This window comes from Oryzias latipes, chromosome 1 (assembly GCF_053564925.1).
Source record: "Oryzias latipes strain Hd-rR chromosome 1, Olatipes_Hd-rR_3.1".
NCBI classification, from domain to species: Eukaryota; Metazoa; Chordata; class Actinopteri; order Beloniformes; family Adrianichthyidae; genus Oryzias; species Oryzias latipes.
In genome coordinates this window covers 31112645-31127205 of record NC_136237.1, presented here as the reverse complement: position 1 = coordinate 31127205, position 14561 = coordinate 31112645, and the positions used below count along the sequence as shown (strand labels likewise).

Sequence of the window (14561 nt, the reverse complement as noted above, 5' to 3'; positions counted from 1 at the left end):
ATTTTTTTTTTAAATAAAGTAATTAACGGTCTAACTTCTGACTGGTTTTTGCCCAAAAAAACAATATAAAGTCCAAAAAATATCAAAACTAACCTTTCATATAAAGCTTTCCATTTTTTTGTGGTGGTGGTGGGGGGGGGGTATTAGCGAACTGAATTTGATCAGATTTCAAAGGCCTAATTATCCTAGTCATTTTTTGTCATGTTTAACTTTTATTATTTTTCCGTGTTTATCTTTTGTTGAATAATTTCTAATTCACATTTCCTTTGCTGTATGTATTTAGTATTACATTTTTATGGACATTGCTGTGTTTTGCGCTTATCTTCTGTGTTTATTTAAAAAAAAAACATTTAAAGTTGTCCTTAATCCCATCTTCAGTGTTTGCACACATTGAATCTGCTGCATTCTCAAAATGGTCGATTCCTAGGAGAGCTAACACTGACCCTTGACTCAAGCCATTAATTCTATCCTTAAGTTTAAATCTTGTTCTGAGTAAACCCGTGGCGCAAGACCGGCTAAATAAAGGTCTGAGGATTAGCCTCACGCAACAAGCTCGGCATAGATATCTGCTTTCCCGGAGGTCACTGGTCGTTCTCTCTGCAGGTGATGACCTGCCTTTTTCTGCGCTGAGGCCAAGCAGACATGGAGCCTGCAGGAGCGCGCGCCGGCTCGCCTCCAGCTCGTGGAGCCGGCGCAAACATGTCCCTCCGCGGGTCAGCGGCGCGTGAGCCGCCGGTGGTGCGGGGAACCGGGTGGCTCTTCTCCCCACTATGGAGTCCGAGGACCAAGAGGCGCGGCGAGAATTTTGGAGGCGAGATGTCAAGCGACCAAGCGTGGCTGGATGACCACTCGGACTTTACTAGGGCCTACTTTTCACGCAGATCTTCGGCGTAAGAATTTGTAAAGTTGGATGTTGGGTTACGAACTGAACGAAGGATGTTGGAAAATGTTAACTTTCGCTTTTTTAAGACCCTCTCTGATGAAAATCATAATTTAGTATTTTAACACTTTTTGTAGCATTTCCTGATGATTGAGGACGTGAAAACATTTAAGTTGAAATTGCATTTATGAACAGTGGCGGACTTAGCTGTTTGGGGCCCCCAAGTAAACCACAACATAGGGCCCTCTGCAGGGGTCTTTAATCTTTTTTTTTTTTTTATTCTTACCTAGGATGAAACATCCATAAAATAACTACTTTATCATTCTAGTTTTAGACATCTTCACTGTTAATCATCTAAATGTTTTGATAAGCATCTAAAAAGTCAAATTCCATTAATTGTTAAAGAAATGTTTTTTTATGTACATGATTTTTTTCTTGACAATATAATATAATTTTTTGGATGAAAGATGTGTTACACAATCACTCTCTAGTAGGAACAAATGATGGTCTTTTGTCCTTTCCCTAGTTTTTCCGGGTTTTACCAAAGATAGCAAAGAAACAAAAATATTTTAAGACCAGTTTTGCTCATGATGGAGGACGAATAAGAAAACTTAGCTTAAAATTGCATTTCTGAATATTTCTTTATTCAAATTGTTGTGAATCAAGAGCAGACGAAAAAATGCCATTTGAAAAAGCTTGTAAATGGGATTTAGAACCTACAAGCTCTCTGCTGTGCTTCCATCAACTTGTAAACAACAAGATCCATGGACGTCTTAGTTTTCCGGAGCTGGCATCTGGTTCAAAACTGTATGGCTGTATAGCTCCAATATTGCTCGTCATTTTTGTTGCCCTTCTAACATTTGTTCGGGGGCATCAGGGGCTGAATGTGGGCAGGGCTACTGCACACCAACAGTCCCATCCACAACACATTTTTAAGGAACTACAGCCCCTGTGTCCTAGAAACCACTGGGAATGCTTTAAAAAAATAGATCAAAAGATGATTGCAGAGGGACTCTAAATTATAGTGGGTTAAGAATCTACTTTATACATGCATAATGAGTTTTCAACTCCGGGGGCCCGAAAGTGTTGGGGGGAACCATGGTAGCTCCACCCCTGTTATTGAGTATTTCTTTACTCAAATCGTTGCGACACAGGGGCAGACAACAAGGAGAGTTTAATTGTGATGTCGAAAAATTGCTAGGTGGACCACAGTCCTTGCTCCAAGGGGAGCGGAAAGGGGACGGAGTTGCTCTGTGCCAACGGTCCCACCCACAACTCAGAGGCAAATCTCTGATTAACTACTGCGGCGAAACTATGTTGAAAAAAATGGCGCAGGTTCTTAGATTTTGGCTAAAAGCTGCATAAACCACTGGGAACGTTTTTTAGATCAAAAGATGATTGGAGTGGGTCTTTCAAATTTTGCTTTCAAGCGTTTCATTTTACTGTTAACAGAATGTCCTTTATAAATAATACAAAAAGAAGTGAATTGTATAACTGTGCTGTGATTTCAGGGTGAGTGTCCCCCCAGCAGATATGTCACGACTGATGTCACCAAGAATCCCCAGGAGCACCTCCGACCATTCTAAGCTGCTCCTGGCTCCTCGCCGTAGAACGTCACTTCCTGCTACCTGCTCCCACTTTGACATCTCTTCTCAGAGAGACAGGCTCAAGCCTTTCTGTTCAAATCTCAGTCCCCCTGAGTGGATGGATCAGTGGTGTCATTCTCCTTGTGCACCCCGCTCTTCTCGGTCCTCTCGTTCCTGTCTGTCTCCCTGCAGACCTCTGTCTCCCATATGCCCTACATCTCCTGATTTGCTGTGCACTCCAAAGATTTTACCCCCGGTTTCATTTGAAACTGCAGCCTGTGGGCACAATGAAGGATGCCCATGGAAGATGGGTCTCCTAGGAGGGGGCCTGACGTGGATGGGATCCGTGGCAGAGCTCTGTCAAGGAGCTGTTGACCATGTTGGGCAGCTGCTGTCAGCTGAAAGGGGTTCCCTCTCTCTCGTTAAAAAAGACTGTGACGAAAAGAGCAGCTTGGAAGAAGTGGTCGCTTTAACATCATTTGGGGGCTGCAGTGAGCACAGCCTGCACTGCCATGCACATCAGGAGCTGCTTAAGAGTATTATGGAATGCGTCTTGGCAAGGGAGGCACCAATGAACCTGAGAAATGCATCTGAGGTAAGTCTATGCACTAATGATTTGATTCATATAATTTGAGGTTGACGATATGATTTATAGTTGATATTGGTTCATTTTTAAAAATTTGATTCGATCCAATTCACTGACCTACAATCGATACAGGACATCTTTAGCCAAGAATTCAACCAGTGTGACTCAGAGATAAATACCAGGGTAGTTCAGTACAGTACAGGTGATGTTTTCCAGATTCCTTGAATTTCTTACAGGATAATCAAGTGTAAATTTATATGTGCACAAACAACAAGTAATGGCAAATCCATTCACATATTAGTTTGATAAAGTTCAGCCTACTGTTCCTCCACATCAAAATACTACAAAGGCAACATTATTAGAACATTCTAGAACACTGTATGGTCACATGTCTTTGCAAAATTCAAAGTGTTTCCACACGTTGGACTGAAATGATGGACCGATCATTTTTTGTTGTCATCACATGTGTGTTGTCCACTGTGAGGCACTTGGTCGTTTTTACATTATTGTAAAATAAACCTATCGTCCCTCAATCCAAATGGTATTTTCCAATATCAATAAAACTGATTGATTTCATTTTGAAACGATTTTATAATGGTATAGTTCAATTAGATTAATATCTTGCCTCAGCCAGATCGATCTGGTTGGATCGGAGGACTATAAATCGCTTCAATGGTTATGTCGATTTATCGTTACACCCCTACTATGCAAAAATGTCACAAGAGCACAGTCTTACTCTACAAAACACATGAGAAACATCCACATATGGAAGGGATTCTCCACCTAGTAGCCTACTTTCCAGGCATGTAAGAGTTTGCCAGAGAATCCCTGATTTGCAGCCACTCTTAATCCATTTAGACGTCTCTCACTGATAACTTCCGATTAGTCTTTGGGGATGGAGATGTGCTATAGAGCAGTGCACCGTTGGAGCATGCACACACACACCTATGTCGCATAAAGGTTTACAGCTGGTGCCCTCTCTAGCCCTCCTCCTCACCAGCAATGTCATTAGGGATGAGAGCCAATTCCTGGGAGAAATGAGAACAGGTAATCCTAGAAGGAATGGGGCGTGACGGAAATTTTCTGGGCTTACAAACGAATTATATCGGGTTAGGCAGCAGTTCTGTGAAAACACCTTGCAAGAACATGCATTGGACTTATAAGCATACCTGAAGAACATGGCAATTTGGTCTTATCTAAATAGTTTCTATATATGCATCTGCAGGACTTTAGGTTCAACATGGTTAACAACCAGCCATCAAACATCAAGACAGTCTTAAGTGTTCCCATCAAGAACCACAGGAGAGAGGTAATATTTCCTCTTTCTAGACCATTTTTTTGTTTTTCTTTTCTTTTCTTCTATTTATTGACAGATACTGCAAGTACTGTACTGCACAGTACAGATCTGCAAGATGTTTTTCTTCTATGTACACTCCAAGTTTTAGAGTTCTACAAAATTTTAAGGATCCAAATTTGATAAAGAAATGGTTTTGTCTGCGCAGCACTTATGTCGCACAGCACTTTGTAAAGGACATGTTTATGTTAAAAAATGAAAACTGTAAATGTGTGTTTGTGTTTCCAAACAGGTGATTGGTGTGGTGGTTATGACCAATAAAAGAAGCATCCGTGATGGGTCGCTTTCTGCCTTCACCAGCTTGGACGAAAAGGTAACATTTATGCTGTCATGAGAGATACGTTTTCTTCTTTCTGTCCCCTTTCATTTTCATCAAAGACAAGAATGTTGTGTTATTTATTGTTGTGTGCTGTGAAAATGAAATAAATAAATGAAATGAAAATAAAACGTCAAAGAATAATGCATTAAGTCCCACTTTGATCATATTTTGATCAACTTTCAAACCGTTCCTTGTGGTCTTTTAATTATTATGTCAATTTTAGCCAAAATGGAAAAAATCTGTCATTTTCTAGGATAAAGTTGCTGCACCATTGGGACAGAGCCCCCACCCCCCCTTCCCCTCACCGTTGCCAAGAACTCATAGCAGGGATCTTGTGGCCCACCCAGCATATTTTCTGGATCACAAATAGGCTCTTTTTCTTTTATTTTTTTTTGTCTGTTTCTTATTCACAATGATTTAAATAAGGAAAAACTGAGAAATTCAATTTTAAGCTAAATTTTTTTAATATGTCCCTTATTATCAAAAAAATGCCACAAGAACATGTTAAAAACACAATTTTCATGGCAGTGGGTTTTTAAAGGATTTGTAATTAAGCATCTAATGTTATAATTATTTTCTTGTCACATCTTTTCATGTTTTATCTCTAAATGGAAATACCCGTATTTTCCGGACTATAAGTCGCCCTTTTTTTCATAATTTGGCAAGGGGTGCGACTTATACTCCGCAGCGACTTATATTAGAACTAAATTGAAATAAATACATTGTTAACCCTCCTGTTATATTCATTTGTGAGGAACAGAGATGATGTTCCTGGGCCAATTTGATGTATGAGGTATGTTAAGGTTTAAGAGTATGATAAGTGACTCAGAGAATCAGCAAACTTTTTTTTACAGTAAGATCTTGAAGGCTAACAACATGATATTCTATTTTCCAATGATTTCATAGATTCAGAAATGCAATAAAAATGACAACTGTTTCTACAAATACAGGATGAAAACAGAGTATTAGTTGGCCAATGATGCTTCATGAAAAGAATAAATAAATAAGTATGAGAAAGAATTACTGTGAAATTATGAGATAAACAGTCTGCTATGATTGTGTCATATGAGGTTATGAAAGTTATTAGTTCTTGGTCTCAGATTTTGTCAAATAAATTTCCCGTCAAAATGCGACTTATAGTCCAGTGCAACTTATCTGTGTTTTTTTCTACTTTATAATGCATTTTTGGGCTGGTGCGACTTATACTCCGGAGCAACTTATAGTCCAGAAAATACGGTAGGTATGAGCTTCCAGCTTTAAACAGGCCCTTATCTTTGTCAACTTTCTTCATTAGGTGTTGTCCAATCACATGGATGTGCTGGGAATGGTTCTGGATAACATCCAGCTGTATGAGAGTTCAAGACAAGAAGCAAAACGCAGTCATGTAAGACACAGAGCTACTAAGCCACAGACTTCTTTTTCTGTTTATATTTGTAGGAATGTCTAAACCATAGGAGGATTTTGGTATATAATGTACATCTCTGTTTGTATAAATGACAGGCTTTGATCAAGATGGCTCAGGTGTTATCAAGGGAACACCATTCTTTTGAAGTTCTGCTGAGTAAGATGGCTGCCACCATCATGCCCTCCACAGGTGCTCAGTACTGCACCATCTTCATCCCTGCAGATCAAACGTCAGTCATTGATAATAAGGTGAATCATCCGTGGTTTGACATTTTTATTTTAACAGATCAATGAATCTGATTTTATTTTTATCTATGTTGCTGTAGCTCACTGTTTTGAGCAGATATCACTTGTTTTTGTGTCTGTGATGGACACTAGGACAGTTAACATTCTGAACCTCTGTAGGTTCATTAGTGGGTGTGTTTATATGTTCTTGGGTAAAAACAAATAAAATGGTTTAATTTATTTTTCTTGCATTATTAGTTATTATCTCCTTTTAGTTAATATTTTACATTTTCAATGATTTAGTACAAGTCAGTTGAATTTTATTCTAAAGACTGAAAGTTTGATGTTAGCTATGACTATGTGCAGTATCTTGATATAATTACAAGAAGGGAGTTGCAGTTTAATAAGGTGAAGGCAAAACCAGAGTCGATTAGTTGTCACACACCTACGTGTGGGAAATTTGCTCGGAAGCCATTTGTTGGTTTATTCCCCCAATTCAACCCCTTAATGCTGAGTGTCAAGCAGGGTCCCATTTTTAAAGTCTTTGGTATAACCCAACTGGGTTTGAACCTATCACCCTCCAGTTTCAAGACGGACACTCTGCCACTAGGCCACTGAGTTGAAAAACTACTATGTTAATGTATCATTTTCTGTGTTTAACTTGTGTTTATAATAGGTTACATTTTCGCGTGTTATACACTTGGAGTGTGAGGAGCTTGGAGCAACTTGTCAGATCTATAGAAGGTATTTTCATTTTTCGTTCCTTTTTTTATTTAGGATCCTCATCAGTATTTCACCTATTTACTGTTGTTTTTCTTTTTACACAATTCTGGAAATGTTCCTCTTTTTTAGGGAGCGCGACATCAGTGATATTGACCCATCATATGCATGTCAAACACTGAAGACTATGAAGACGCTAAATATGGCAAAATGTTCCGAAGAATCGGTGAGAAGCATTATCTGCTGCCCTGTTAGAAATGAGAGATCGGAAAATGTTATTGGTAAGTCCCTTCCTTTTAGCCGCCATTATTGAACATTAATAATTGAATCTGTTGGTTATTTTCATGGTTTCACATCACAAACTTGAATTTTGATAGTTAAAGCAGTAGCATTTTACAGTGTTTTGACTAAATTAGAAGCTGCTTGAAAGGTTTTTGTCACCGAACAATACTTTTTTTCTATCATCTAGCTGTGTGCCAGCTGATGAACAAGCAGAGCAAAGACTCTGATGACTTGGAAGCTTTCAACAGATATGATGAGTGCCTCCTGGAAGACCTGGCCGTCTACTGTGGCTTGGCCTTACAATATTCTGAGGCCGTCCATATCACAGAGGTGCGACGAGCTAGCGTAAAGGTCACACAAGAGGTAAGAAATCTAACTTAGTCATGGTGATCATGCCTTCCCAAAATGGATTTGTGGTGATACACACATACGTGTGTGTGCAATTCCACAGGTTCTGGCCTACCACATCACTGCAGCAGAGCAGGAAATTCAGGCACTGCAGGTATGCCCCTGCTGTCATTTTTAAATGCTAAAAAAAATACATTTTAACTACATTTTGAGTTTAGGAATAAACCTAGCTAAAGGTACATAATTATTATTTATTTAAAAAGAAGTCCTAACATGAAGAAGTTTAGCAGTTTGTCCTAAAATGAGCTTTTAGTTCTTTTTAATGTTGTCCTAAGCAGATGGTTCATTTGACTGCTAGCTATTCTGCTTTGCTGCTCTACTTATGGCATCATTGTCCCAGTGTTAACAGGTTTACATTTATTTTCTATCCAGCAGATCTGCAGTATATGCTTTGACACTAACGTCTAGCTAATGCTAACCACACCCTTAACCACCATATGTGCATGATAGTTTTTACATTCAATGGTTGTTACGTTCAAATGGCCCCAATGGGGCGAAAAAAAAGACTGTATTTTAAATGTTTGAATAAATGATCAGTATTAAAATATGATATTTTTTTTTTCAGGAAGCCACCATCCCATCTGCTGAGTCTCTAAATATTATAGACTTCAATTTCTCGGATTTTGGTTTGCCAGAAGACATGACCACTCAAGCCACCATTCGCATGTTTCTGGACCTTAAATTGGTGCAAGAATTTAACATTGATTACAAGGTAATCGGCCAACGATGTGATTACACTACAACTGTTATGGGAGCTGCAGTATTGTTGAATAAAAAATGTATATGAGCGTGATACTACGTCATAAATGATGTAATTAGCTTAGAGCAACAAAATAATTCAGTCATATTTAGGCCAAAGTTACATGAAATCACTTAATGAATCAAACATTTAATATTTAAAGACTCTCACTGATATTGTTTTAAACACTTTTGTTGGTAAAACCTTTGCCCACTTTTTTGCATCTCTTTGCTTCTCCCTGCAGAGCCTGTGTCAGTGGGTTTTGACTGTGAGACGTGGCTACAGGAACAACGTACCATATCACAACTGGAGCCATGCATTGTGCACTGCTCAGAGCATGTTTGCTATGCTAATGTCGACAGACCAGCTTCATGTAAGTGAATGTTTGTGCCTGAAATGACCAGAAATTGTTTATTTTTAACTCAAATTGATCTTTGATCACTTCAAAACATTTTAATTTTTAAGCATCCATTTTTCTGATAATAAACATACCCCTTGCTTTTATTTATGTTGCAGAACATTTTTTCCCGTTTGGAGATTTTGGCGTTGATGATAGCCACCCTTAACCATGATATTGACCACAGAGGAGTAAATAACTCCTATATAGAAAGGTAAACAGTAGCCATTCCCGGTTCTTTTTTTACATTTTCCTTTTTTACTTGAAGATTATGCTTATGATTATGCCCATGTCCTTTATATATTATTTAGCTTTGTATGTTATTATTCAAAAAAAAAATTATTTCTTGCCCACAACTGTGCTTTTGATTCTTTTCTTTTTCTTTTTTTGCCTCTTTTATTGGACATATTTTATTGTTACAATAGGGGCTTTTGGATTTTCCGACAAACAGAGTGTATATTTAACCCTTTTGTATTTGAGGCTAAGCTTTATTTATAATTATTATATTTATATGCATTCCTTCTTGGACAGAATGGAAGAAAAGAAGAGAGATAGGGAGAGAGTGGGATTTTAGAGATGAGGGATAAGGGGTTAAGATGGGGGAGATGGGGGGGTGGGTCGATAATACAGAGTCATAACATAAGAATGTCATTAGTAAATTGCATGACTTATTTTTCAAATACACACGCCAACGAATAGTCTGTTTTAAGTATATTCATACATTAATGATGGGAAATTTATCTCACAAGACTTATGCAAACAGACAGGTCCACAAAAGATTTAAAGAGGGGTTTAAAAACGGTACCCATGCCCATATTTGTGCAAAAGTGAATAAGCAGGTGGGTTGAATGAATGTGTGCTTCTTAGAGTGTACCTTGATCCCACTGAGGGCTCCAGTAAAGGCAGGAGGCCCGGCACCCCACACCCCAGAGCTCGGGGCAGACTGCGCAGCATCCCGGCCGATCCAGGCATCCAAGAACCTCACTGTCAGACAAAGACCCTTCAATTTATAATCACGTTTATTTATCCTTTTTTTTAGTGCACCGCCTCTGCCACACTGTGCAGCTTGACCTGGTGCGTCTTGCTCTGGTGGGGGCTGGGAGATGGGGTTCCAGCGGCACTAGTCTATGTTGGTTCTTGACCAGTTTCTTTTCTTTCTCTTATAGGACTAAGCAGCCATTAGCTCAGTTGTATGGACACTCCTCCCTGGAGAACCATCATTATAACCTCTGCCTCTTCATTCTGAACAATACTGTAAGACCCATTCACTCTCAATTTTATCATTTACTTTCACTAGTCCACTTTTCTCTACTTTTAAATGGCGACAGTGATTAAAAATATATATTTAAAGGATAAAAAACATGCCAATCATGCTAAAAATGCAAATCTGTTCAAAAAATGATTTTTTATCACTTTCTATTCTGCTTGTTAAGAAGTTTTAAAAATGGAGCAGTCAACATTTGTGCTATCTTATGACCCCACCCTTACATTGACGTGTTCTCCCTAACATGACAAAGGTGGATAAGGGGGGAAAGATTTCATGTAATCCATGGACACCAGTGAAGATCACAAATCGTTGAAGAAAAACGTTCAGCCCACAACTGTCTTGTGGGGTCTAGATGACCCCACTCCCAATGTTAAAGTGCCTTGGATAGCACATGGGTGACATTTTCATTCTGAACCTAAAGCGTTGGTCAGTGGTTTCCAAATCCAGGCCCGGAGGGCCGGAGTCCTGCTAGTTTTGCAGAATCCCTGCCTTATTTGCTACTGATTACCTGGATCAGGTGTGTTTAGCCAATAAGGGGTTTCAATGGCAGGTTGGTTGGAAAACATGTTGGACATCAACCCCCAAGGCCTGGATTTGGGGACCCCTGGCGTTGGTGCTGTATGACACTAAATTACCTGAAAGATATAATGAAAATTAGATATTGGTCTTTCTTTGGATTTATTTATTTTATCAACTTTAAAGAAAATGATCTATTGAATAAAAATACACATAGTCACATCTGGGTTTTTTCCGAAATGATTAGATAATTATTAATAATTAATAATTATTTCTTTTTTTCTCTTATGGTTAATAAGTGATGCTCTCATGTTCTCTCAGGGAAGTCAGATACTCCGAAGTTTGTCATCAGAAGATCACAGGAACGTGCTTCACATGGTCAAAAGGGCAATCCTTGCCACCGACCTGAACGTCTACATGCAGTATGCTCAAGCATCAAAAGTCAAAGTAGCTGAAGCGTTGGTTTAAAATGTAAAACAACTTTTTATTTTGATTTTTTTTAGAAGAAGGAAAGAGTTCTTTTCCCTTGTTGAGAAAAACAGGATGAAATGGAAATGTGAGAAGCAAAAAGATTTGCTAAGGTGAGGGGGATTTCTGGAAAAGAAAAATCTTAATATAAAATTTTTTGTGAACAAATGCTGTGAGTAACAGTTTATGTGTTATTTTTGTACATGACAGGTCAATGCTGATGACAGCTAGTGATCTTTCTGCTATCGCAAAGCCTTGGCCTGAACAGAAAAGGGTCAGCCTTGCATTAAAGCCAACACTTTTTCTCTGAGTCATCATAATCAAAACCATAACCTCTGTCTCATCTCTGCAGATTGCCAACCTGGTGGCCATGGAGTTCTTTGCCCAAGGGGACAAAGAGAGAGAAGAGTTCAAAATCAGACCCATTGTAGGTTGTGGGAGCATCAGTTTGTCCTGACTTTACAAAGAATTCTTCTACAGTACGATATATTATAGCCAAATCAAATGCAAGGACGAGGACATTTAAATGTGATGTCTGTTGTCATGTGCCAAAGCATGGATTTTTGTATGGAGTCTGAACGTTTTTCACATAAACTCGAAATGATATCTTTGCAACAAACATTTCCTAAAAAAATATCTATTTATAATAAAATGTCACTAATTTCTATTAGCTTTAAAGTTACATTCCTCTAATTCTCATTTTAGGTTTTATTTTCTATTATATTATATTTGCATCATCAAGGGGACTAATGTTCACTTTGACTGAATTTATGGGAACAAATGATTTGATTTGACTAAATCTATATGTGAATTATGTCTGGTTTTACTTTTATTTTATACAAGATCCTGTCTTAACAACTCCATAGGCTGACGTCATATAGAGACCAAGTTCCTTTATTAAGAGGCTATTTTCATCTCAACAGGACATAATGAACAGAGAAAACAGCACACGCCTGCCACACATGCAAGTAGAGTACATCGATGAGATCTGCTACCCGCTCTACAAGGTTAATGGTGGTGATGTGTGTTGAAAGTTTGCCAAAATGATACTCCGTAAAACCATGTGTTTTATATTTATTCATGTAAAGTTCATGCATTTCCATTCCACCCTAATGCACCATTGTTTACATCCTCCCCAGGCTGTGTCCCAACTGTTTGACGCCTGCTCTCCTCTGAGAGATGGATGTGTGAAGAACAGAGAAAATTGGCTGCACTTTGCTGAGGACACTGAGGAAGAAGAGCATGGCAAAAACGTTTGAAAGAAATCTAAGAGATGAAAATGTGATGTTTAAAAGATTCCAAAAAATTCTTACAGCAAGCAGCTGCTTGCTGTTTTTTTTGACCCGTAATGCCTAAAAACTTAGATGGAGCCCATCAACGGTTGAGAAACGTGTCATCTAATGCTGCAGTATGTGCCACATGGTAATACATAAAACAAATTTAGAAAATTCATTATGCTGCAGTTCCCTTTTATTATTTGTTTATCTATTTCTGTGTTATATTATGTGTAAAGCTGTGTATATCTGCCAAATTACCGTGGTTTAATTTTTCAACTCTGCAGTCCATTTAAAGGCCTTTTTTTATCACAGCTACACTGAGGTTTGGTTTCAACTGGTGTTTATACTTAACCATATCCAAAACTGTCAAGATTTTTAGCAACTGTTGTCAAATATAAATTATTATTTTTAAAAAGTATTTAACTTGAAAGCAATGTGTGAAATTAATCTGTTGTATTTTGTTGTTTTATTTGACAAGTAACAATCTGTTTATGTCTTACTTCTGATCTTGTATAGTCTGTCAACCAAAGCAATTATAACCATCAAAATACATATGGAAATATTTAAAGACGTATATGGTGGTTATAATTGCATTTGTTTGTGGTTTATAACTTTTATTTCTAAGGTCTGTTTTCAAGTCAGTTGTAAAACAACAAATTTTTTTCTATTACTGTAATAAATATAGGAAATGTAGGAAATATATTCTACGGTGACCCTGAAGTGCAAATCACATCAACAAATCACTCGACAAAAACGTTTTAAAGATCAGAGACAACTAAAAAAAGCAAAAAAATCTAAAAAAAAAACAACATTACATTTTAAAGAATAAGACAAAATTTCAGAAGACAAAACATAAAAAACAATAATGAAAAAACATTTCAGAAAAAAAATGTCATTTACAGAAAACAAAAGGAAATGCTAAAAAAGCAAAAAAAAAAACGTTTTGTAAAACAAATTAATTTCCAGAGGAAAAATGAAATGTTAAAAAATGACAAACATTTCAGAAAACACAATGAATCCCAATTAGAAATCATAAATGGTATAGGTACTATGAATCAAATGTTGTAAATTTAAACTTAAAATCATAAAGGAAAAAAATTAACTTTCATTTTATTATCAATTTATTAACTACTATAGAAAACCAAATCATTTTTTTGATTTTATCCTTTCATTCTTTCCTTTAATTATTTACCTTCAGCACGTACGTCATTCACACAAACTGCTTCTGGGTGACCCTTCTGTTTCAGAGGTTAAATAAAAAAAAATGAATTGAAATGTTTACTGTTTGCTCCATTTCTAATTTACGGTAATATGTAAAGGGGGAAAACATGGATTATTATGGGACATTGTGGTTTGGACGATAATTTCCAGTATGGCTTAGGTCAAATAAATTGGTGTTAAAATGATGGAAAAATATCATCATCCAATCAGGGATGTCCGTCAGTACCTACCTGTTCTGGTTTCTATAAAAATACTTTTAGAAATCAAAATGCTGGGAGATCTAGTGCATTCAGAACTCTGGGGGACGGTTCCGGCTGGTGACTAGAGGGAAAACAGAGTTCTGATTCTGACACGAGGTTTTTTTGTCTGTTTTTTCTTGTGATGTAATGCAATAAAGACTTTGTTGTTTGGATGTTTGCCTTAAATCCAAAACTGTGTCTGATTAATTATACATATTTTGTAAAAGGCCTTATATCTAATCCCAGAAGGTTTCAATTTAAAATACTCCAGTGTGCACACTGCCCGGCCTGTGTCCACTTTTAATAAAATTTGTTAGTAATTAAGAATAATTTGTAAAGATTAAGAATTGAGTAAACAAGTCAGGAAATTATTGTTTTATACCTAATATAATTGAAAAAGTATACAAAGCTATTGTCCGACATAAAAATGTTTTCACACATTTAACAGAGAAACATATTTCAATGGTTTGGTTTTACCACTGTAATGAGTGGGGTCAAAAATGTATATAATTAATAAAAGTATATTAATTACAATAAGATAAATATGCCAGACCTTTCCGCGCACGTCTTTTCTGTGTATAACGTTGTATTCAAGCAAAAACGGTTTTGATACGGAATGGAAATGGAGCAGGAATGGAAGCTGCAGTTATTTTTTTAACCTCTAGGTGGCGAT

At 37.3% G+C, this 14561-nt stretch overlaps 1 protein-coding gene across 1 annotated transcript; it reads left to right on the top strand.

The window, feature by feature from the left end:
- The first annotated feature begins 449 nt into the window (after positions 1-449).
- On the top strand, positions 450-13237 carry LOC144994775 (cGMP-specific 3',5'-cyclic phosphodiesterase-like). Its single transcript, XM_078953744.1, has 20 exons — positions 450-890; positions 2392-3061; positions 4278-4361; positions 4639-4719; positions 6020-6109; positions 6226-6378; positions 7031-7098; positions 7207-7355; positions 7544-7719; positions 7808-7858; positions 8330-8476; positions 8748-8876; positions 9020-9114; positions 10067-10154; positions 11005-11105; positions 11187-11264; positions 11362-11425; positions 11504-11578; positions 12075-12158; positions 12291-13237. The coding sequence occupies exons 1-20, from the start codon at positions 643-645 to the stop codon at positions 12408-12410; spliced, it is 2751 nt and encodes a 916-aa protein (XP_078809870.1). The 5' UTR covers positions 450-642; the 3' UTR covers positions 12411-13237.
- Positions 13238-14561: the final 1324 nt, after the last annotated feature.